At 37.1% G+C, this 26083-nt stretch overlaps 1 protein-coding gene across 1 annotated transcript in view; it reads right to left on the bottom strand.

Annotated features, from left to right (window-relative positions):
• Positions 1 to 646: 646 nt before the first annotated feature.
• Positions 647 to 26083, bottom strand: part of dner (delta/notch-like EGF repeat containing) — a 61520-nt gene continuing 36083 nt past the window's right edge. The window contains exons 8-13 of the mRNA XM_067420340.1: positions 22521 to 22751; positions 11560 to 11682; positions 11331 to 11444; positions 10922 to 11053; positions 7316 to 7562; positions 647 to 4607 (exon numbers count right to left, since the gene is read on the bottom strand). Of these exons, the coding sequence (XP_067276441.1) occupies positions 4496 to 4607; positions 7316 to 7562; positions 10922 to 11053; positions 11331 to 11444; positions 11560 to 11682; positions 22521 to 22751 (959 nt within the window). The 3' untranslated portion in view covers positions 647 to 4495. The remainder of the gene's footprint in view (positions 4608 to 7315; positions 7563 to 10921; positions 11054 to 11330; positions 11445 to 11559; positions 11683 to 22520; positions 22752 to 26083) is intronic.

The raw sequence follows: 26083 nt of genomic DNA, 5'->3' as shown, positions 1-26083 counted from the left end.
ACTTTGAGAACATCTGGAGCCCACACAAGGTCACTGAAGGATTTAGGACATCGTTTGAACTCCATATAAGGGCACGGCCAGCTGGGGGACATTCCATGTGCAGACAGTCAAAGGCATTCCGGCTGTGGAAAACACATCCTCTCGTACGCTTACCGTCTGCGTCTGAGTGTGTGTGTGTGTTTCTCATCTTGAGACATGAGACACGATTGCAACACTGAATGGTTTTACAAATGTCAAGTTTCATTGTGCACTATACACAGAAAGTGCTTATAAGTTTGGACTGTTTGGAAAGATGAAGTGTGTGTGTGTGTGTGTGTGTGTGTGTGTGTGTGTGTGTGTGTGTGTGTGTGTGTGTGTGTGTGTGTGTGTGTGTGAGTGCGTGTGTGTGTGCGTGCGCGAGACTTACCGTCTGTTCTTTGGATTAAAGAGAACACTTCTGACGTGTGCGTTATCTTGCAAAACGTCTTGTTCCCTGTGATATGAAGATACACATAGTGCTCCCTTATCAAAAACTAAATATCTTCTACATACCAGTCACTTACGTACCACAGTGAGTCATTCAGATTGCATTACGAGTAACATCCATCATGATGTGTATTTACTGTCATTAAATCTTTAACATTCAAGCATTAAACAGGCTTTAGGCTTTCACTTGAACTTTTATTAGTACATCATTCCACATTTATAATCAAATGGTGTTATCTTTTATCTAACAAAAACTGTGCTTGGGTTAGAAGCTCCCCTTTAGTACTGATCCTAGACCAGGTTATAACACCAATAGGCTTAAAGTGCTCTTTCACCTAAAGATGAAACACCTTCATGACACTAAACAGGTCATTTGGAAAATTTCCAAGCTGCTCTTTTCCATAAAACAAAGCTGAGTGGTGATACATTGTCAAGCAAAAAAAGTCATACAATCAAAGACTATAGCCCCCAATCTCATTCAGCATTACTTTCAGTTCAAAACATTCAATGTGTTCAGCCTTAAGAAATTATATCATACAAAACAAACATGGCACATTGAGGCACAATGTTTTAATATTAACAAATATGAATGAGATTTGAAAGCTACAGCAGATAGTTAATGAACACCTTGCATTTCAGCTTATTACACAGCTTCAGAATACATTGAATATAGTGCATTATATAGACTGTTATCGTGTTTTTTCCATTGCATGGAAAAGAGCAGCTTGAACATTCTACCAAATAACTCCTTTGTTTCACAGAATGAAAGTCTTTGGGGAAAAAAACACACACACACACAAAAAAAAACACTTGCATCAAACTATTGTAGGGTGTGCTCAGACTTGTAGTTTGGTTCCCTTGGTTCTTTTGGTCCGATCCAAAATAAAATGCTGTATACTGGATTAAATGTGCTCATTGTGTGTGTGTGTGTGTGTGTGTGTGTGTGTGCGTGTACAGTACATATGATGGTATTTTGACCCTCTGAGAACTCATGAAGAGCTTATAAAATGTGTAAAGGAGTCAAAACAGCGGCAGAACTCGCTCCGTCACACACACAGACCAAGATCTGCTGCGAGGAGACGCGGTTCTGATGCCTGTAACGAACTGTGATGGGCAACTATGAGGTGTGTATGACCATTCAGTACTTTTAAGGGTCACATCATGTACTTTTTTTGGTTCGTTTACATGTCTTTGGTCTGGCCTACAGAGTTCATTTGGAAGCGGAAAGAGACCTATCTTTTCAGCGGTCTCGGTCCACTTGTTTGGTGCAACACCCAGGTTCAGATAGCAGTGTTCACACCTATTCTAATGAACCGCACTAACAGAACAAACACACCAGAGTTTGTTTTAATCAAACCAAACATGCCAAGTGTGAACACACCCTTAATTCAGCCAATACAGGCATCAAAACTATTCTCAGATCAGCTACAGAGGGCAACTTCTACCCGTCTATACTAAGCAAGAGGATAACCATAGGAGTATAAGTAGGAGCAGATATGAAAGATAAGAGAGAAAGATAGAAGGGCAATGGAAAGAATGAAAACATCCCATGAGTACCACTCCAGCCAGATGCAAATGAAGAGAAAGAGAGAGCTGGAACCTGTTGCAGGAACACCAGAAGCGCGCGGCAGAAATATGCTGGTCTTAACCAGACTCCAGGACCTGGCAGAGACACTTCTCTTGTTCCAGTACTCTTACCATGAGCTCACTAATGTCTCAGCAGATACTAATGAGGAAGGTAATCTTATTCTTGGCGGTTATTTTTAAGTCCCATGTCTATGCCAGTAAACATTCTGTACGGTTTCAAAGTTTCCTACGAATTCTCAGTGCTCTTGTCCACATTATGTTCTACAACTTCCATCACGCAGGGAGCATTTTCAGTTCTCGATTTTCCATGCCCTCGCACATTGCGTTTCCACTGATTTTGCTAAACAACCTGACAACAAGTAAGGCCATGTAAATGCCATAAACTTCGATTTTTGCAAATTATTACAATTTAATGGCGTTCTGGCGGTTTATTCAATATGTGCATATCTCTTTACATTTTGATATAAACACCAAAGGTGTAAACCCCTGTTTTCTTGTTTTAGTGTTTCTTTATTAGTTTCTTTATGAGTGAATTCTTGATAGTTATTAGCACTTTACTGTACATATGAATGGACTAATTGGTTTTCAAGTGTTTTCCATTTCTTTTAAGGTTGCATTGAGTTTAACTTTAATTTGCGGTCACATTAGCGAAAGTTCAGTGATATTTTGTGGTCGTGTGTTTGGATTTTGGAGGTATCACACACCCCTAACATGCTAGTCCAGCTTCCAGATATGAAATATAGATTTTTCTTTCATTACTTTATTATATTTTATTCATTTTATATTTCCTTTTACTAAAACGCTAAATAATCAAGCTAAATATGCCTGTACTATTATCTGTATCTCTCACTGATAGAAAGCACATGTTATCAGTATGTCTTGGGGAAGTTTCTGGTCAGAACTGGAGCTTAATCAGCTCCAACCTTGGAGAGACTGTGTATCTGTGTATGTGTGCAGTATTCTGTGTTATAGATCAGTGTTGAGGTGGTGTATAATGGGCACCCTAAGAGATGGGTGGACTTGTTGTTCTGGGCAAGCTGGCGCCTGCTCCAGATCTGGAAGGTCACTACGGGCCTAATTCTCGGGTTAAAGCGTCAACAAGTGACATGTCTATGGAGACGCGCATCAGATTAACTGACAATGTGTGGAAATTTACTATGACTATGCATTTTCTCTGAGCCAATCAGAATCATCCACATTGCCGTAATGACGTGGATAGACCTTGAAAACAGTATAACTGTTGGGACAATTGCATGTACGAGGACAGGGCGACGAGATGGTGAGAGAGTAAGTGGCCTACAAACTCCTTGTGAGACTTGAAGCTGGATTCTGCAGATGAAGCTGCAAACTATTCTTCAGTAAAGTTTTATTTAATTAATTACACTCCTGACTCTTGGTCTTCATTTTTCACTACTGGTCTTGGGTCATAAACTGTTAACCCTCTAACACTTTCAAACCAAGCAGCTTTCTGTTCAAATCCTTGTGACCAACCTGAATAAAAGCTAAATCTGTGTAGGGAACTTTTTTGGCCCAACCATGCAAATTACTGGTTGCTAGGGTGTTCTGGAGCTTACTTATAAGTCAAAAGATTGAAACTACCAAATGCATGAATTTCTATTTAAATGACTGGATTTCAGCCATTCAATTTAGCAGAGCAGCAGAAAACGTGACTGCACCTCAAGGAGCTTCGCAGATGTACTGGAACAGAGATGTGTTTAAATTACGTTCCATAAAACACTATAAACAGGAGTCCTAGTTTATTACTTACTCAGTGATACGACACCATCAAACATTACTTTAAAAAGCAGTTTGTTGTGCTGCCTTCACATGGACAGTGGTATCATACGACTTTGCTAACACCAAGTTTATGACACAAAAGAGACCACAATGAACAAGAAGAAATAAACAGCAAATAACAATGTCTATAAGGTTACAGAGTAATGCCAAACCATTGATCCTATCCATGCACCAGTAAGGCAACCTATATCGTCTTATCTTTTAATTCTTCTGTATAAAGTTACAGTATAACTGTACTATGAGCTCTATTACTTCTAATTCTACAGATTTTGCTTGGAGTGCTGCTATCCTATTTGTAATCAGAGTCCAGTGGGTTCGAGGGTTTGGTTTAAACACCCCCTCACACATTTTTCAATGTAGCTTGTTATTCATCTCCTTATATTCCACCAAACATTTGCGTCTTCAAACAAAGCACATTTGTTTGGGACTATTCCACTAATTCTGTGCAGCACTCCTTGTGCCAGATATGAATTAAAAGCTTCATGGTTTACGATGGTAAAATATATCAATTTCAAACATTTTTTTCCTTTAATTTTTAAACCTATTCTCTGGAAATAAATACTGAACAGATTGGCTCATTTTAAAGGCTGGAACAGTAACTGTGTATGCGGGGTGTGTGTGTGTATGTGTGTGCAGATGTATTGCCTCACAAATCTTTAGTTTTAATGAGTGCAACTAGAGGCTTGTCATCAGGGCTGTAATCTTCATAACTGATGGGAGTCGCATCATACATTGCTGGTCTAGATTTCTTCCCAAACCTGTAATTCAAACAAAGGAACAGTCTCATTTCCTCATGCATTAGCTTCTATGCATGAGAAGAAGCAGCATTAACATTCTTTGAAATATATATATATTACACACACACTGTATGCTCATACTCACTGGCCACTTTATTAGGTCCACCTGTTCAACTGCCAGTTAACGGAAATATATAATCAGCCAATCACATGTCAGCAACGCAATGCATTTAGCCATGTAGACATGGTCAAAATGATCTGCTGAAGTTCAAACTGAGCATCAGTACTTTATCCCTTCTATTATTATTGTCCTTCCTGTTCCTGCTGGCAATCTACAGTCCAGAAGCGAAATGGCATCCAGTGGACTTTATGGACACAATTGGATGATCACGCCTTTGCCGATGACCTGGCCTTTCTCTCTCACACCCAACAACAGATGCAGGAAAAGACCAGCATCGTAGCGATTACATTAGAAAGTCTGGGCCTTAAAGGGTTAGTTCACCCAAAAATGAAAATGATTTAAATAATTACTCACCCTCATGTCGTTTGACACCCGTAAGATCTTCGTTGATCTTCAGAACACAAATTAAGATATTTTTGTTGAAAGCTGATGGCTGAGAAAGGCTTCAGAGGCCTCCGTTGGCATTCAGTACATTCCCACTCACAAGACCTATAAAGGCACTAAAAACATCGATACAAAGTCCATCTCACTACAGAGGCTGTACAATAATGTTACAATGCGACGAAAATAGATATTGTGCGCAAAAAAAAATCTAAATAATGACTTTATCCACCAAGTTATTGTTTTCCGTGTAAGGTTTCGGACGTGAACTCACGCGATAGCGGCGCTCCTCCTCTTCCAGGTCATGTATCTGAACAATGTTCACGTCAATAACTTCGTGGATAAAGTCGTTATTTAGATTTTTGAGCACACAATAACTATTTCCGTCGCATTGTAAAATTATTGTACAGCCACTGTAGTGAGATGGACTTTGTATTGATGTTTTTAGTGCCTTTATGGGTCTTGTGACTGGGAATGTACTAAATGCAAATGGAGGCCTTTAAAGCCTTTCTCAGCCATCAGCTTTCAACAAAAATATCTTCATTTGTGTTCTGAAGATGAACGAAGATCTTACAGGTGTCCAACGGCATGAGGATAAGTAATTAATTCAATAATTTTCATTTTTGGGTGAACTAACCATTTAACATCAATAGAGAGAGGAATACGGTACTAAAGATCAAGAAAAAGGCAGTGCAACGCCCATCACACTTGCAAATGAGGCGCTAGGGGAAGTGGAACAGATGCGGATGTGAGAACACGATTAAGTCTGATCGGCATCAACACTAAGATCAGGATCTTCAACACCAAGCCTGTCTTGATGTATGGAGTTGAGACCTGGTGAACCACTACCACTACCATGAAGAGAATTCAGGTTTTCATCAACACCTGCCTCAGAAAGATCCTTAAGATCCACTGGCCAGACAAGATCAGCAACAAAGAACTGTGGCAAGAAAAAGAAAACAACCATTGGAAGCTCCAAAGATGCTGGAGGTGGATTGGACCTTCCCTTCCGCAGGCCTGCAGACAGTTTACAAGAAAATCCCTGATCTGGAACCCCCAAGGGAGGAGGAAGAAAGAAAAACCTAGGAGTACCTGGCGCCGTGATCCTGAAGGCAGACCTGAGGAGGATGGGTCACACATGGGGGCATCTGGAACAACTGGCCCAGGACTAAGACGTCTGGAGAAAGCTTGTTGGTTGGGCCACAGGGTGAAAAAGAATATGGTTGTTGGCGGCAAATCGGCTGGTCAGAAACTGGTTTAAGAAACTGCTGATCTACTGAGATTTTCACACACAACATCTCTAGGGTTTGCAGAGAATTGTTCGGAACATGAGAAGAAAATCCAGTGAAAAATTGTCTTGTTGATGCCGGACTGGTTCGGCTGATAGAAAGGCAACTGTAACTCAAATAAGCACTTGCTACAACCAAGGTCTACAGAAGAGCATCTATGAATGCACAACTTGTCAAACGTCGAAACAGATGGGCTACAAGAGCTGAAGACCAACTGGTGACACTTATGTCAGCTGAAAGCAGCAAACTGAGGCTAAAATTCACATGGCAAAATGTTGCTTGGTTTGATGAGTCTTGATTTTTTGTTGTGACATTCAGATCAGAATTTGGCATAAATAACATGAAAGAATAGATCCGTTCTGTCTTGTATCAACGGTTCAGGCTCCTGCTGGTGGAGTAATGGTGTGTGGGATATTTCCTCTGTACACTTTGTACCAAGTGAGCATCATTTAAACACCACCGCCTATTTGATTATTGTTACTGACCATGTCCAACCCTTTATGACCACAGTGTGCCCATCTTCTGATGACTATTTCTAGCAGGATAACGTGCCATGTCACAAAGCTCAAATAATCTCAAACTGGTTTATTGAACATGATAGCGAGTTCACTAAACTCAAATGGCCTCCAGAGTCACCAGATCTCAATCCAATAAAGCAGCTTTGGGATGAGCTGGAACAGGAGAATCACATCAAGGTTGCACAGCCGATAAATCTGCAGCAACTGTGTGCTGATATCATGTCAATATGGACCAGAATCTCTTAGGAACGTTTCCAACACCTTCGTGGCCAACACCACAAAGAATTAATGCAGTTCTACCCCATTACTAGCAATGTGTACCTAATAAAATGTCCGGTGTGTGTATATAAAATGGTTTACCTTGCATGGCGAATGGAGGCGATTGCGTTGCTGAAATCGCTGTCGATACTGCGGCAGTTGTAAAACTCCTGGTAGGCGTGACGGGATGAGCCCTGGTATTCAATACGGCTGATGCGACAGATGCCAACGATCAGGATGATGAGCATCAAGACAAAAGCGACGCACAGAGCTCCGATAATTATGTACAGAGAATGACGTGGCATGTTGGTCAGAGAGTCCACAGGCTGAGCCATCTTCCACTGCAGATCTGAGAGAGGAAATGTGAGGAGGAAAATGAGAAGAATGATGAAAGAGAGAAAAAAATGTGATCGCTTGTTTTATTTAAAACAACAACAACAACAATGCCTCCTAGTAACCATCCATAACACCATCATAGCGTGGTGGTGTGTGCAAGGACCGCTCAAACTTATTTAAAGGGTTCCTATAATGCCCCTTTTTACAAGATGTAAAAATAGTCTCTGATGTCCCTAGAGTGTGTATGCGAAGTTTCAGCTCAAAATACCCAACAGATCATTTGTTATAACATTAGCATGATAATGCAATGTTTTTGTGTGTCCCTTTAAATGCAAATGAGCTGCTGCTCCCAGCCCCTTTTTAAGAAGAGGGCAGAGTTTCAAGAGCTTGTGTCTGCAGCTCTGATTAGCTCAAGCAGACACGCACTGAAAATGTCAGAAACTGTTCAGCCTTTTATGTTCAAACCCGAGTCTGTTGAAAGATGCCTTTAGAGACAGAGAATAAATGCTGCATGAAGATAGAACAGGTGTGGTTTAGTTTAATTACGGTTATACCTTATGTTGTCATCTTGCTTTTATGACATACTATTGCATTTGTGTTAGTACTGTATTACACTAAATGTGAAAATACAGATGTAACATCTTGAGCAGACTCCCAAATATTACTACAACAACTCTCTCACTTGTCAATATGGCCTCAAACCCTTTGTTACGTGTTCCTGGGGGCAGGGTTTATGTACATTTTAGGGTTAGTGATGTAACTAACCCGTGAATAAGCTTTTTGTAGTCCCTCCCAGCTGTTTGCTGTACTCCTTAAAATGTAACCCTAACCCATTCTCCCTTTGCATTGACCTTAACTCTTAACTTTGCAGATGTTGTTTATGCTCAAACAGCAACATTACACACTAACTAAAGTGCAATCATAATCAACCACCTCTTTAAAAAATCTAGTTTATTCATATATTTTGCAATAGCAGTCTAGTTGACAAAGTGCTTTAATACCAAGTGCAGACAACTGTTAGCTAGCAAGGACATACACACAGCCATAAACACATTGGGATATTCATGAAAATCTCTGAATGGGGAGAGAGTCATGTGGCTCCGCCTTCCCACACGTCACAGTCGTCCTGTCTCTCCCTGGTGCTATAATGATGCGAGCTGGCAGAGCGTGACGAGGCTCAAAGGAAGCTAATGGTGCCTAGTCACAGCTGCCATAAAAGGCAGTAGCACGTCACTCCTCAGGGAACCGCTCTCTACCCCTGTGCATACATAATGTGTCCTTGAGGCCTACGTCGTGACGGAGAAATGACTGAACTACAGAGCACACCATGTCCCTTTAAGTCACATGGACACCTTTTATGGACACACTTTGGCATTTTTAACTAATTTGTAGTTACTTAAAAAAGTGATAGGTAGAATATACAGTTATACTTTATTTTAAAGGTGCCCTTGTTACAGTGCAATTATACAAATACAACATGTACTTATACAATATGGGTTAGGTTTAGGGTTAGTTCCTTGTAATTATGCATAATTTACTGTTAACCTCACCTTAACCCATGTAGTTACCTTATATTACTCAGTACTTTCTTAGGTAAGCACATTGTAAATACACATGCACGTACTGTAAAATATATCATGTATTATGTTGTTCATGTTGTATCAGGCTTTCTGCAGGTTTTATGAAGGTACATTTTAGATGTTTTAAGACCAATTAAAGAAAATTTAAGGATTAAATGTAAAGGAACAAATCTCTAAATATAAACTTATAAGCACACAATAAGTTGTATTAGTGACACTGCATAGTTGAGAATATAATCTCCAAAATATCTGCATAACTTTTTGTATTATTTGCACAACAAATAGTTTAAAGTTTGAGATAAGAAATCTTGTGAAAGCTATTTTATGGCTAAAACAAGAACAAATATCTGCCAATGGGGTTCATAAAAATAGATTTAATTCCAATGAAAGTAATTTACGATACTTAATGACAGATATTGGTTATTGTTTTATGCATAAACTCACTTCATTTTGTTAAATTTCTCAGAAAATGAGACTTAATTTCTTCGTTTCGCATGTCATCTTGATTTAAGGATGTTTTAATGTTTTCCAGTTTCTACACTGTAAAAAATGTTGGTTGTTTTTTGTTGGTTTAACTTAAAAAAGTAAGTAACCTGGTTGCCTTAAAATGTTGAGTTTACTGAAATTAAAAATTTGAGTTGATACAATGAAGGAAATTTGTTTAATAAATAGAAACTCAAAATATTTTTGTATCTAAACCACATAAAAAAATTGATAAATCATGAAAATAGCACAATTTGGCATGTTTCACTGCGTCATCAGAAACAAAACACACACAATTACCCAATATGCATACAAAATCTTTTAATAATATTTTAAAAAAGGTTGTCAAATCTCAAAAAATGTTCATTGTATTAACGCAAAATTTAAATTTCAATGAACTCAAAATTTTAAGGCAACCAGGTAACTTTTTTTCTAAATATTTTTTTACAGTGTACTGGAACAATTTTGTTTTTTGCAGTGCATACAATTTAATTTTGAAATTCAATGTAGAGCCCTACGAAAATCAATTTTTTTGTTTGTTTTTTTGTTTTATAGTTTATTCTGTTATATTTTTTTTCTGGACTCTGCTTTAATCATTAAATTAAATTTGACTGACTTTTATTCATCTTCAGAACACAAATAAAGATATTTTTAATGATATCGGAAAGATTTCTGTCCCTCCATTGACAGTCTAAGCAACTACCACTTGATACTTCGTAAAACTAGAGATTGTAAAACTAATCCATATGAATCAAATGGTTTATTCCAAATATTCTTAAGAGACTCAATCGGCGACAATCTTACGGGTTTGGAATCACATTAGGGTGAGTAAATGAATACATTTTTAGGTGAACTATCCCTTTAAGTCTACTGACCTACTTTTGATTTATTCATCCAAAATTTGACAAATTCTGCGACACTCTGCATTATACTGTAAATTGCATTTTTAAGAATGGATTCTGCCATTCTGTCCATGTTTTCTGCATTGCAGAAGTCATATGGCCCTAATTAAATGCCATGATATTGAATTTAACACTTTCTGATCCAATTTAAGACATTATTAAGGCCTTAAACATTGTAATGTCAAATGAAGACTTTCTAAGACCCGCGGAAACCCTGTGTGTTTCAAATTGCTATTGAGGTGAGATACAGGGAAGGGAAGTTAAAGACACTTAATGTGAAGTGGGAACCATTTTATTTGTGATTTCAATGTACGTTTTCCCTCATCATTCCCTCCATATTTCTCTCCTCGCCATACTTGTGAGAGCTGTTGTAGTGAGTGAAGGTCAGACGGTCGGCACAAACTCACGGATCTCACAGCTTCCGCCAACCCAGCCGGGAGGACAGTGACAGGTGTAGCCGTTTGATTGGTCGATGCAGGTTCCGCCATGGTGACAGGGGTTACTCTCACACTCGTTGACGTCAACCTCACAGTTCTCACCTACAGAGAGATAAAAGGACCTACTATAACCAGCCCCTTCAAATAATGCAAATTTGCACATGTATGCATTATTCTACACTGAAATTTGTTGTGCCATATAAAAAACTGAAAACTCATATGTTATTTGGGTATTTCGTGCATATAGAAAATAAAGAATGATTTGCACAATATGCATGTTACATACTGCAGAAATAGTATTAGTATGAAAACATGTTATTGCAAACACAGCCAAAGACGCTCATGATCATAAAAACATAAAACAAACACTAATATTCACCCATATATCCTGGTGGACACACACAGGATGCGTTTCTCCCTCCACTTTCACAATGTCCTCCATTCTGGCACCTGAGCTTCAGACAGGGGTCCTTATATATCTCACAGTGCTTACCTGAAACAACCCACATCACATTGATCCTATTATGCCATTTTATTGGCATTTTAAGCCCAGATGCATTACATGTAGATGAAATGTAGGCACAGTCCTGCTAGAGAAGAGAAGGCACCTGTGAACTGTGAGGCGCAGATACACTCGTATGCATTGATCAGGTCTCTGCATGTAGCGTAGTTCTGACAGGGAGCGGACAAGCATTCATTATACTCCTCCTCACAGTACAGTCCATGATAACCTAGGGGACAGAGAAAAAACACTACAGTTTTATCTGTGGCGATCAACAGCTTTTCATAGATGTGGTCAATAGAGCTTAAAGCCTAAATTCAATCTGTCCATCGTATAAGGCGATCGAGAATATTCAAAATATTTTGACAAAACCGCTCAATTCATATGGATTAGGTTTACGATCTCTTTATGAACTTTTTGATGTGTCAAAGTGCTAGATACATAGCTGTCAGTGGAGGGACAGAGAGCTCTCAGATTTCATCAAAAAGATCTTCATTTGTGTTCTGAAGATGAACAAAATTCTTTGAAGAAGAACTTCACCTTGAATATTCTTGCAATTTGTCCACTAGAGAGCAGTGTTTCTTTTTGATGGGGTTTACAGAGTGTGACCAGGACCAAACCGATGACACAGATGACTATGAGGAAAATGTTATAAATATAAAAAGATATATATATATATATATATATATATATATATATATATATATATATATATATATATATATATATATATATATATATATATATATATATATATAGTAAATATTTGACTGAATGTTTGTAAAAAAATTCACAAAATGCATGCATTTGTATACATCCAAAATTCACCATTTGGCTTTAAACACACACGCACACACACACACACACACACACACACACACACACACACACACACACACACACACACACACACACACACACACACACACACACACACACACACACACACACACACACACACACACGCGCGCACACACACGTTTAGAGTTGACAACTTTTGAACTCCGAGCAGCATGGGCGCTTAACTTTTAATGTAAAGTGAATACGGAAGGCGTTTCATCGGAAGCTACATAATTTACTTCATAAAGTTTTAAATATGCATATTTTTCATATACAAACGCATCGATTCGCTTCAGAAGGCCTTTATTAACACGGAGAGCCGGTTTTTAGATGCACACAAGCCCATCTGCTGCGTGATGACCGATCTTTCTGTAGAAACTGCACAAATATTCTGACCGTTGGACCTAATATGATTTGTTTTGTAATGTTGCCTAGATCATAATCATACACTGTTCGCTTGTCCAGAGGAGAACTGGCACCACGACTGATCCTGGTTTCTCCAAAGGTTTTTTTCTCCATTATGTCACCTGATGGAGTTTGGGCCCCTTGTCACCGTCACCCATGTTGCCTTAGGCTTTGGCTTGCTCAGTTGGGGATACTAAATATTTAATTATATTACTTTCTATTAAATTCTGTTGCATTATTTTCCTGTTATCACTGGGAAGCTGCTTTGAAACAATCGTCACTGTAAAAAGCGCTATATATAAAGGTGACTTGACAGCAACAGTGCTATTATAAAGCTTGGAGGAGCCAGGATATTTTTAACTTAACTATGATTTTATTCGTCTGAAAGAAGAATGCCATACACACCTAGGATGACTTTAGGGTGAGTAAATTATGGGCTAGTTTTCATTTTTGGTGAACTATCCCTTCCTTTAATACTTTAAAGGGGGGGTGAAACACTCAGTTTCAGTCAATCTCATGTCAATCTTGAGTACCTATAGAGTAGTATTGCATCCTTCATATCTCCGAAAAGTCTTTAGTTTTATTATATTTGTAAAAGAAATATGGGCTGTACCGAGTCTTTCCGGAAAAAACCGAGCGCCTGGAGGCGTATCGTGTGGGCGGAGCTAAAGAATGACATATGCACAAAGCGGTGACGTCCTCAAGCGTGGAGAAACCCATCTTATGGCAAGCCGTTTTAGCATTAAATACACCTTCGCATACTAGTCATAAATCAGTTTTGACTAGTCATAATTCCAGTTCCAGATATCTCCTCTGCAATTTTGACTAGTCGTTATTGCAATTAAGATATCTACAATGTGATTGTGACTAGTCATAATATGGATTGAAGATATCTACAATGTTAATTTGACTAGTCATAATATTCATTCAAGATATCTATAATGCTATTTTGACTAGTCACATTCTTCCATTGACTTCCATTGGAAAATATTTCCAGATATCTTCAAATGAGTTTTGACTAGTAGAAATTGTAATTAAAGATATCTATAATTGATTTAATACTAGGCATAATTCTAATTAGAGATATCTCAAATTACAATTGCACTAGTCATAATTAAATTAGAGATATCTCTAACTGAATTATTACTAGTAAAAATTATAATTAGAGATATCTCTAACTGGGTTTTGACTAGTCATAATCACATTTAAGATATCTTTAATTCATCAAATTTAAAGATATCTAAAATACATTTGTAGATATCTGCAAATAATTTATTACTAGTCAAATTATAATTGAAGATATCTTGAATTGGATTTTTGTCTAGGCAAAACTTAATACGAGATATCTTGAATTGGAATTCTTCCTAGTCAAAACTCATTTAAAGATATCTGCAATTTAATTATAGATATCTCTGTCTGATTTTTGACTAGACAGATCTTTCTTTGGAGATATCTGCAATTAGCTTTGTGACTAGGAAGAATATAAATGTAGATATCTGGAATTAACATTTTGACTAGTCAAAACTCCTTTATAGATATCTTAAACATGCATGCAAATATGCCTTACCTAAGCCACACCTTAAACATTTTATTAACCAATCCTACCGCGGAAACCGTTGTCATCTGCCATGTTGTTTAAGAATTGTATAATAAAAGTCCTGCGTCTTTGGTCATTTTAAGCTCATTTATATAGAAGGAAATCAAACGAATGAAAATAAAAAATGTACCTGGGACATGTGTAAAAGTGACATATAATATGCTGAGAAGATCAAGAAGGTTGTTGTCTAATTCTAGGCTATATATTAAAGTAATAAACAATGTTGAGATGTGCATGCTGTGGATTCAATTGTGTTAGTTTTCATTCCCAAACGAACACATTTAAAGCTAAGCATTTGGCCTTATTTCTGGTGCAACATTACATATGTTATAATTTTAAAATAACTTTTCAACGCACTGGCGCTCATCACTCAACACAGCAGAATATCACATCGCAGATCTTTTGCTATAATACAACACACCACTCCCACCTTGTGGATTATTACCTTTATGACACGAGTAAACACAACGCAATGTACTAATCAATGTAATCAGTAGCTACATCGTGTCAATGTTATTTAAACATTTATTAACCTGTAATCTTTTTTTAAATCATTCTTAAATGTTTTTGACTGGGTCTGCTGGAGACATTTAATCATATGCATCCAAATGTTGTCACTCGTCGATTATTGGTAGAAAATTCCCCCACGTCACAACCCTACACAACAGCGCAGATTTGACTAGGAGCAGGTACAATTCAGATATCTTAAAATAGAGTTGTGACTAGTCGAAATTGAATTAGAGATATCTCTAATTACCTTTGCGTATGTGTGACGCGGTAGTAGTGGGAAGTTCGGATCATTTTACAGACTCGGATCTTTGAGTCTCGTTCAGCAAAATGAACGAATCTTTTTTCGAGTCATTTCGTTCATTTCACCAAAATGACATGTTAAATAGCCCAACACAATGTTGATTACATTTTAAAACTACATACAAATAAACTATAGGGTACAGCAACCAAAGCCAAATTATAAGAAACTGAAATGTTTAATTAATTGATTAGTTGTTGGGTCAGGCTATTGCAGTTTCTCTGTTAGTTCACCTCACCTCCTGATCCAAAACATTCTTTCTCTTGCAACTTCATATTTATCACGTTTGTTCTCCGCCTCTCGTGTCTTCGAGCTCCTCGAGACGTTAGCTGTCGACTCGTCTGTGTCTGACTCTGATCAGATCTGGGGGCTGGGCCGCCCGGACCGTGCGTGACACAGGTCCGGAAACAAAAATGATTAGTTCTTACGAGTCTTTCGGGTTTGAGTCTTTCGGTCTTCCTGTTAGTCCCATAGAGTCTATGCTTTCAATAACGGAAACAGAAAAGATTAGTTCTTTTGATCGAGTCTCGGGTTTGAGTCGTTCGTTCTTTTGTCACGTGACTTGTCACCGTGTATAGAACACAAGTTCACAACCTTTTTAGTAAAAAGCACGTAGTTATTTATTTTATTTTTTATATTATTCTCAGTTAATATCAGACATATACAAATATGGGAAATATATTGACTATTCAAGTCTAACATCACAAATTCAATTAGACTAATTTTGAATCAACTGTGTGTGTGTGTGTGTATATATATATATATATATATATATATATATACATATACATATATATATATATATATATATATATATATATATATATATATATATATATATATATACATATACATACATATATATACATACATACATTTATACATATACATACATATATATATATATATATATATATATATATATATATACCCAGCAAACACAAAACGTTTTTACAACGTTCCACAACGTTGTATTCTGGTTGCAATTAGGTAATGTTGTAGTACAACGTTTTAAAGACGTTTTAAAAACGTTTTTTAAAATAGAAAAATAATGTAACCAAAATAAAACGTTTTAAAAACGTTGTGAAAATACCAACCTGGGACGTTTTCTTTAAGTAGTCAAAAAAACGTAAATATCACGTTTGTTTACTACGGAAACAAAACTAGACCAAACTACAACTTTTGGGAGACGTTTTATTCAGGTGTTAAAATAACGTTATCTGCACGTTGGAAAAAAAAACGTTTTAAAAACGTTGTGAAAATACCAACCTGGGACGTTTTCTTTAAGTAGTCAAAAAAACGTAAATATCACGTTTGTCTACTACGAAAACTAAACTAGACCAAACTACAACCTTTGGTAGACGTTTTATCCAGGTGTTAAAATAACGTGATCTGAACGTTGGAATAAAACGTTTTAAAAACGTCATGGTAGTACCAAAATACAACCATATGCCAAACCTCCAACGGTAGGCTACGTTCTGTTTGTGGAAAATATACACAGAATATAAACAGAACGTGACAGTAACATTTTAACATCAACGATTCAGTGACTGATCGAGTAACAGATGAGGCTGATGCAGAGCTGAGCATTCTATATCAATGTTGTGAATATACTTTAAGATGCTCATTTAACTGATAGAATAGCTATGAGTATTATATTATATATTATATTATATTATATTATATTATACAAGCTTTCATTCTCATTCCATTTAAAGTTTTACGTAGGCATAGGCTGCAGTTTCCACTTAAACGGTGGCCTACTTAACTATCGGGATATTATACTTCAGTATAAAAATATGTATTCATGTAAACGCAACACTGCACAAATTACACATGACGTGTTTAACGTGTGTGCGTGTTGAACATTCGAGTCGCTTTTAAACTGGAGCGGATGGAATTACCATGGAAACGGGGCAGCTCGTCTGACAACAAGCAGAAGGCTCCGTCTGCCACTGTTGTTTTCACTAATTTCAGGTAAGTTTAGTCCCTAATATTACACATATAATACATACAACTGTTCTTGACACTTTCTAACACGCTTCTGTTGAATATTTACTGTAAAGAAATGGTTTAGTGTCTTCGGAAAAAGTCCGTTAGCGTCTTAACCGTTAGGCTAATTAAGAGGTAACGTTAGGCTAACTATAGCCCTGAGCTCTTATTTATGAAAGTTGGGCTTTTAATTCCATATTATGTGTAGATAAGAGGTTTTGTTAATATTTTGCCGGCTATTTGTCAATGGTTGAATGAAAGGAACGTTAATTTAAGTATTTAACCAAACAGTTTGCACTTTACGTGACTCGGTGACGTCACTCACATGCGCTATTTCAAACATGTTTGATCTTTCATAGTAAACAAGTATTGACCACGACACGTATATAACCATGCATCTGTAAAACCTAAACGTAAATTCTGGTATCTTACGATATTATATATTGTATATATCCTGTATATTAATCTTTTTTTTTTTTTTGCTGCATTTTCACCTATGCACTAGTTTATTTATTTCTAATAAACCTACCTGAGTGACATTGTATAGTTTACCACTTATTGTTGGCTCTGTGACAAATTGTTTATGTTCCTAGATTGTGATGGCTGTCCAGCACTATGAACCATCTGACTTGTAAGTAAAACATACATACATCCATCCATACATACATACATACATACAACCATACATACATTCCTGTGTGTATATGTTGATCATTCTATCAAATTAAATGGTTAAATGTTCATTAATTAACTCTGAGATCAACTTTGCAGATGCAGTTCATGTGTGCGTATAGGGAGACAGTAGATACTGAAATCATCACGAGTGTCTGGCGTGCTTCGGTTTAAGTAGTAGTAGTTATTTACATACTATAGACATGGCAGAACAAAGACTTCAGATTTCAGTTCCAGTCTTTTTGAGCTTTAATATTCAGACACTAGTCTGTATCAATATCTGATTCATTGTAGAGCCCTTATTTTGATTTATACATAAAGAATATTTCCAAATTCTGTAACGTTCTGCTTAATACAGTAAATTCCATTTGTGACTGGATTCTGTGATTTCATCCATGTTTGGCTCTACAAGGTATTTGCAGTATTAAAGAGAGGTAGTTTTGAGAGTGAATTATTGTTGTGTTATAAATTTGTTACCATTAGTATAAGAAGGGTAAGACTAAAAGACTAAATTTCAGTCCGGCAGAATTTTCTGCACACTTCACCACCGAGGCCAGATGAGCATTGTGAATGTATGAACCTCACATTATATTTATAACAATCCTTGTTGATGTTTGAATTGTATTTCAGGGCAGTTTGTGAAGACGGATAAACAAGAGATGTTGTGAAAACCAGGACAGAAGTCGGTTCCAGATCCACCTTCCAGACCAGACTTCTCTCTCATATGGATTGCTGTCTAATGGTGTATTATATGTTCTCTGCAGAATTAGGTGCATGCAGATATTACTCAGGAACACGACTAAACTTTGTTTGCTATAATACATCTATTAATGTACCAATGTGAAACAGACTAAAACACTTGACTGTTTCTCAAAATCAGGTATGCCAATATTATAAAATATTATTTATTGAACAATAATAGAGACAGAGTGTATTTAGGCCACGCCCACACCGGGGAGGAAACATTCCAACGCTCTCCATTGATTTTGTGTTGCGTGAAGCGGTCACCTCGTCTTTTTTTACTTATAACAAAAACGGCAATGTCTAAAAGCTCATATGTGACGAGGTGTGCAGCACACAAGGTAAAAAACACATAACTAAGTTTTTATAAGCTGTCGACCCCAAAAAACAAGCGTTTAAGGACAAAAGTGGATACAGGCAATAAGACGTGAAGCTTCAGCAAGAAGAATGGGTCAATTTTGGGATCCTGACACTCCATATGCCTACGTGTGCAGTAAACCTTTTGTTAAATATCCAAATGTCAGTTTTATATATTATATATTATATTTCCTGTCGCTGATTACTTTCCCCTCCAATGTGTGTAGTTCTCAGTGTAATATAGCATGACGCGCTCTGTCTCAAGTGCCTGTGTCCACTTTAGTCTTTAAACACTCGTTGTTTTTTTGGGGTCAACAGCTTATAAAAACTTCTGGGTTTTGTTCCTGGGGTTTTTAGCTTGTTTAATGTACACCAGGTACAATAGAAAAAATAGATTGCAGTAAAATAACATATGCAATAACATAATCTGTAATTAGTTAAAATGAGAATTTACATTTTATAGATTAATCTCTTTTGTTCTAACATCTGTGCACTGAATTTTTATGGATTTTTCTCTACATTTTTTTGTTCATGTTTTTATTTAAATTCCCAGTCATTGCATAATTTGCATGTGCTGTACTTTATTTGTACCATTTTGTTTTATTGGCATACCGGTATTTTTATTTATCTGTTTAGAATTTTTTTCTTATTATTAATGAGAGCTTTAATTGTAGTCTTCTACAATTATCTCAAGGATTTCAATTTACATTATCTCTACTAAAAATGAAAAAGCTGTTATCATGTAACTTTTCTGTTGTTGTTCCAAACTTGTATGACTTTGTTAGACATTCGAGTTAATGTTTCTTATTCACCATTCACTTTCTTTTGTTCAAAAAAGTGAATAGTGTATAAGGAACATTATGCTTAATATCTCCTGACTTAAGGTTAACATTAACACCTCCCTTTGTGTTTAACAAAGGAAAGTCATACAGATTTAGATTGGAATAATGCAAGGATGAGTAAATGACAGATTTTTCTTTTTTTGTGAACTTACCTCTATCATATTGCTTTTTATATTGTGTGAATAAATACAATGACTGACAAATGTTGTGTGTAGTATAAATTATTAGTACTACATATGTTTATGTAGTTTAATAAAATGGGAAACAAACAGAGGTAAGGCCTAAGGTAAGGTGAAATGTAAAAAGCGCTATTAATAAGCTGAATATTAAGATTGACAGAAATATTATAACGTGTGATTAGCCTTGACAAATTATACAGAGATCTAAAAAGACCACAATATATTTTTCTTACTGTAGTTATAATATTGTTTTTATATTAAAGATAACAGTAAAAACAAAAAAACATTTTGATCACAGCATGTGTGAAGTGAAGAACCAGTTTGAATGTGGTACGTTTCTACAACGTTGGAAGGAGATGGACGTGGTAGGTGACAAAAACGTTATAAACACATTTTTGCAATGTTGGAAGGAGAGGATATGGTAAGGTGATAAAAAACGTTATAAATATAATTCTGCAACGTTGTAAGTAGACGCGGTAACGTGATAAAGACGTTTCTGCAACGTTACAAGGAGACGTGGCAACGTGATAAAGACGTTATAAGAACGTTTCTGCAACGTTGTGAAAAAACGTATTTATAACGTGAAAAAAACCCGACATCTGTCGTATTAAATACGTCGGATAAAAACGTTATCGCGACCTTTTCACAACATGAAAAAAACGTTTTTACAACGTTGCTGTGTTTGCTGGGTATATATATATATATATATATATATATATATATATATATACACACACACACACACACACACACACACACACACAAACACACACACAGCATGTGACTGACAGCAAGAACGAAAGACTCAAACTCAAGACTCAAAAGAACTAATCTTTTCTGTTTCCGTTACTGACAGCATAGACTCTATGGGACTAACAGGAAGAACGAAAGACTCAAACCCGAGACTCAAAAGAACTAATCATTCGGAGATTCAGAGCTGATTCAGAGGCCATATGTTGCGTAATGCGCATGCGCGGTCAACACAAAATGAACGAATCAATATCTGAGACAACTCGGTAGTCCCGAGTCATAATAAAGATTCGTTCAAAATGAACGAATCGTTCATGAACGACACATCACTAGCGTCTATTGAAGATATCTCTAACCTCATTACAGATATCTTTAATAGAGTTTTGACTAGTTGAAATGTATTTAGAGATATCTCGAATCAGATTTCTTACTAGTGCAATTATAATTGCAGATATCTCTAATTGTCATTTTGACTAGTCGAATTATAATTATCACTAGTCAAAATACAATTGTTACTATCTTTAAATATATTTATAGATAGTCAGACAAAGGTTTAAATGTTAAAATGGCTTGCGATAGTTTATGGACTATTGTATGCGACCAAACCTTAGTAGCAAGCAAAACGGTTTTGCACGTCAGAGTAGTGTAACGTTAACGTTATAAGTTACATAGAACAGCAATGAAGTCCGTTAGCGCATTTGAATGACGAAGCACGCGATTGTGTCGTTTACTGATGTTTACATACGTGACGATAAGCACAGCACAGACATTTGAAGCAGTTTTACTTACCGGCTGCTTCCAGGACCGAACCTTTATCGCTGGGACGGCTCTGTCAAAAACACACTTCTTGGAGTGTGGAGATCCACTTTGCGATGCGACTGAAGCATTTCTGCGTTCAAATCGGTTCAAATGCAGCGCTGCCTTCCCGGAATGCTGTGCTGAAGCGTTGAAGTCGCCTTTAATGTCAAAGTGGAGGAATGAAGTGGAGAGCGCCGCGGACTATAACCGACATTAGTGTTCACGGACGACTGGATCTGCACCTGAGAGACTGTTTACGGCGTGCATTTCCTCTCTCGCTCTAGTCACGCGCGCGCCCTTCCGGGAGAAGAGCCCGTACGGCCCATACAAGGACCTTCCGATCTTTTAACGTCAAGTAGACCCATACTCGAAAAAAACTCTCCGAAACTTGTGAGAAACCGGAAGGAGTATTTTTGACACAGAAATACTCTATCAAATGTCCAACATTAGTTTTTGAAACTTTGACTATGTTTAGGATGGGAATCCAAGTGTTTAACAGTGTAAAAAGCTCAGTATGCATGAAACAGCATTTCACCCCCCCCCCCCCCCCTTTAATTATGTAATTCCTACATTATATAATAATAAATAAGCTTATTACATTGATAAATGCGGGGGGGCTACACTTGTATAGTACATGTGTGATGATCAAATTTGCATCACACACAATGTATGCAGTCCTAGTTTGTGTTTAAAACCGGCCCTATCAAAGGCCCTGAATGCTGCCATCACATCATTTGCTATAGGCCTATTAATTGGTTTCGCTGAGGATCATTTTGTTTTCAGTGAGCGTGCAAAGCACAGTAATCCCAGCGGCCAGTTGTCACCAGAAGTGCCGTCTTCATAGCGCAATCCCATTGAACATTATTTGCAATCCCACTGGAGAACACAACGGTCCCATCGGACACCTCTTATCAGAGCGGGGTGATATCAGTGGATAGACCGATCTGGCTGCACAGCTGGTGCAGTCACACTTCACAGACAATGATGTCTGAGCAAAGAATACACAGGAGGCAGTTGCCATGACAACCAGATGGAGGGAGCGAAGGGAGAGACACGGCTATGAGCGGAAGCAAGCGAGATCCTCACCTGGTACGCAGAGGCACCTATAGCTAGTACCGACGCTGCGGCAGATGCCGTGAGCGCATGGGTTGAGGGCGCAGAAGTCCACCAGCTGGGCACAGGTGGGTCCGGTGTAGCCTGCGGGACAGGTGCAACTGTACCCCAAACCAGAGCCCTGTGGGGAGCAGCTGGCATTATTATGGCAGGGCCCAGAAGCACAGGGATCAATCTTCTGCTCGCACATGGCACCCTGATACCCTAACAAAGAGAAAGAGAGAGAGAGAAGAAGAAGAGACTAAGGTGTGCGATATGCATAAAGAGACCTGTTCGAATCTGATACAGTCCATGTCATATGAATAATTTAGTCTTCAACATCACAACTAGAGAAAATGTCATGAAGATTGCGAGAGGCCATCTTCTACACTCTTAGAAAAAAGAGATCATTGGGGTTCTATATAGAACCATAGGGTTCTTTACTTAACCTTTTATGCTAATAGGGTTCTATAATGACAAGAAAGAACCTTTTTGTTCTTTGCAAATGTTCTTTAGGCTATTATTCATTCACATGTTACATTAATCTGCAACATTTTGAAGTTTTAATTAAATTATTGTTTATTAAGCTGCTGTAGTAACTTAATATCTCATTTTAATCATGCTGATTTTTGTAGAAGAAAAACTGAAATAACACTCTTCGTGTGATATTAACTACATAAAATGAGATAAATGTACATTTTCTAACCCCTATATCTTGAATTTTGTGATCATTTACATGCATTCATAAATGCATTTGAATACACTGAATAATTCAGTAACATTTTGTCAATAATATGAAATCTTTAATCCCGAAAGGACAAATCAAATGATAATGAATGAACCCCTAAAAGGTTCCATATAGAACCCAAAGAACCCTTAAAAACTGTTCTAGAACCTTTTAGCGGTTCCAAATACGTAGCACCCTTTTTGGTTCTATATAGAACCTTTTCTTCTAAGAGTGCATTTAAAGATGCGGAACTTGTGAGAACAACAGCTGAGATCGTTTTTGACAGACGTTCCTAAAGTAGTCTTGATGAAATGGAAGTAGAGACAGATCTTTTTTTCCGTATTGTGACGTACAGCCGAGTGTTAGGGATTATTGGAGAAAGGGAACCCTGTAAGGCCGGACTTGATTCTATGTATCAGTCGTTGATTGGATGTTGATAAGTGGGCGTGGCGCTCAAAAGTGAAGACAGGTCAGTGTGAGCATGCAGGGGAGGGTTTGAGCGACTAAGGGCCAGATTTACTAAACAGGGCAAAATTGTGTGAGAACGCAATCCCAAAACAGTGCCGATGGGGAAAGTTCTGTGTGTGAACTACTGATGACATGCAAATTAAAGGACACAGACAGGGCCGGATCATTTCTACAATGACCAACACATCTACCAAGAGGCAGTGCAAATTAGCGTCTGGTTTAAGACATGCTTTTTTGGATGATAAATAATGGCGCAAATAGCAGTACATTGACGAGCGCAAACCTTAGTAAATCACCTTGAATGATTAATTGAAATACTCTCCTTCCATAAATGTTGCATCTAAAAGGGAAACTCCTACAAATACATATTCAATAAGGTCATCTGCAAAAATAACCCTGTCCATGCCTTTTAGGCGCTAATTCTTTAGGAAGTGCTGACAGTAGTTTTTGAACAACAAAAGAGGATGCTGCATGGTGCAAGCTGTTAGTAAAGCTGGCCCTAAATGATTAGACAATCCTGCATACATTACAGTTAATAGCGTTATGGTCAATAAAAATAAGGTCAATATTTTTTTTCAGAAACATATGCACGAATGAATAGGATATCATGTTTAGGAAATTATTTTCATTACATACCGACTTTAACCAGGTATCCTACAACCAATAACCAATTTCTTACTACACTCTTGCAACCTGACGTCTAACTTTTTCAATGCACAAAAGATTTTTTATACTAGCAAAAAACTGGTTCTTTTATGGACTGTTCACTGAATTTTTTTTTGGGAAACAAATACTTAAAATATAACAAATAATAAAACAGTTTTTCAATGGTAACACTGCGAAAACTCCTTTTATTTTTAAGAGTGTGCTATACATACATACCTGTATACGGAGGTACTCCATACCTGTAACTGTACTATTCCCCATAAAATGAAACAGTCAGCAATGGTTTTACGGCAAGTTAGCATAATTATACAGAGGAGGAGGAGGAGGAGGAGGAGGAGGAGGAGGAGGAGGAGGAGGAGGAGGAGGAGAACAAATGAAAAGAAACTCCAGTAAATCTGGTGGTTCTGTTATGATGATGATGTAAATCATACGCTATGGCTTTCACAGTCCTCAGATCTCGACTGAATTGAACACATAGAGGAGAGTTTTTCAGCACTCTCCTCATATCTTCAAATCAGGGAATACAATATACTTCCATCCATCCAGTAAAGTTTCCAGGGAATCAATGTTCAAACAATGCCAAGGGGTAGTGAAGGTGCTCTGGTGGCACATGGTGGCCAAACACATTACTAAGACGCTTTATTTCAGTTTTCCTTAAATTTGTCACTAATTATTCAATAGAGCATTATGACTAAACAATGACTATTAGTGCTGCGGGGTAGGGTTCTACATGTTCACATTAGTCAATGCATTAGGTAACATGGACTAACACTAACAAATATATTTAAAATAATTTATTAATTTGGTTTAAGGAAATGTTTTTGTACTATATTGTTCACTGTTAGTTATCTCATAATGCAACTTACATTATTGTATACAACTTTTAAATACATAAAAGCAGTTCATTGTTACATCATGTAGGCAAAGTAGGCTTGTTTTGGGAGCATGTGACTGTTGATTACCACATACCACATATCATAACCATCAAAAAATGTCCTTACAGTAACACAATCCCAATGGAAACCTGTGAAAAAGAAAGTCTATTTTTGCTAATTAATTTCCCCTATATAAACGTATAGATGAGTTCATTATTTTCGCTGTGCAACTTAACTTGTACTGAACCTGGAACAATCCATTAAAATACATATAGTAATAGGTTGGCCGCACTTTATATTAGATGGGTTTAACTACAATGTACTTGCGTCAAAAAAATAAGTCAAATGTACTTTTACCGATATTGAGGGTGGGAAATGGGAAAGGTTATGGACAGGTGTAAGGAAAGTGTCAACAGTGTAATTATAAATGTAACTACAGAAATTAATTACAGATGTAATTACACGTAGCTTTTTTAAAGAAAAATGTAAGTACATTGTAAAAACATGCATGTACACAATAAGTGCATTGTATCAAATGATTGATTAAAATACATAGTAGTTAAGGCCAGCTAATATAAAGTGGACCAAAAGGTTTGGTCACACTTTTAAGAGTCCAATTCTCTGTATTAACTAACTATTAACTATGAATTTTGCCTCCATAAACTTCTAATTACTGTTTATTAATCGTTAGTAAGGTAGTTGTTAAGATTAGGTATTGCGTAGGTCATGCAGAATAAGCTACTATTACTAATATACTAGTAATATGCACGATAATAAGCAACTATAATAATTCAAATGAGCAGAATAATGTCAGCATTAGT

Source organism: Pseudorasbora parva, chromosome 16, assembly GCF_024679245.1.
Source record: "Pseudorasbora parva isolate DD20220531a chromosome 16, ASM2467924v1, whole genome shotgun sequence".
NCBI lineage: Eukaryota > Metazoa > Chordata > Actinopteri > Cypriniformes > Gobionidae > Pseudorasbora > Pseudorasbora parva.
The sequence above is the reverse complement of the archived record's forward strand: the minus strand, read 5'-3'. Positions and strand labels throughout refer to the sequence as shown.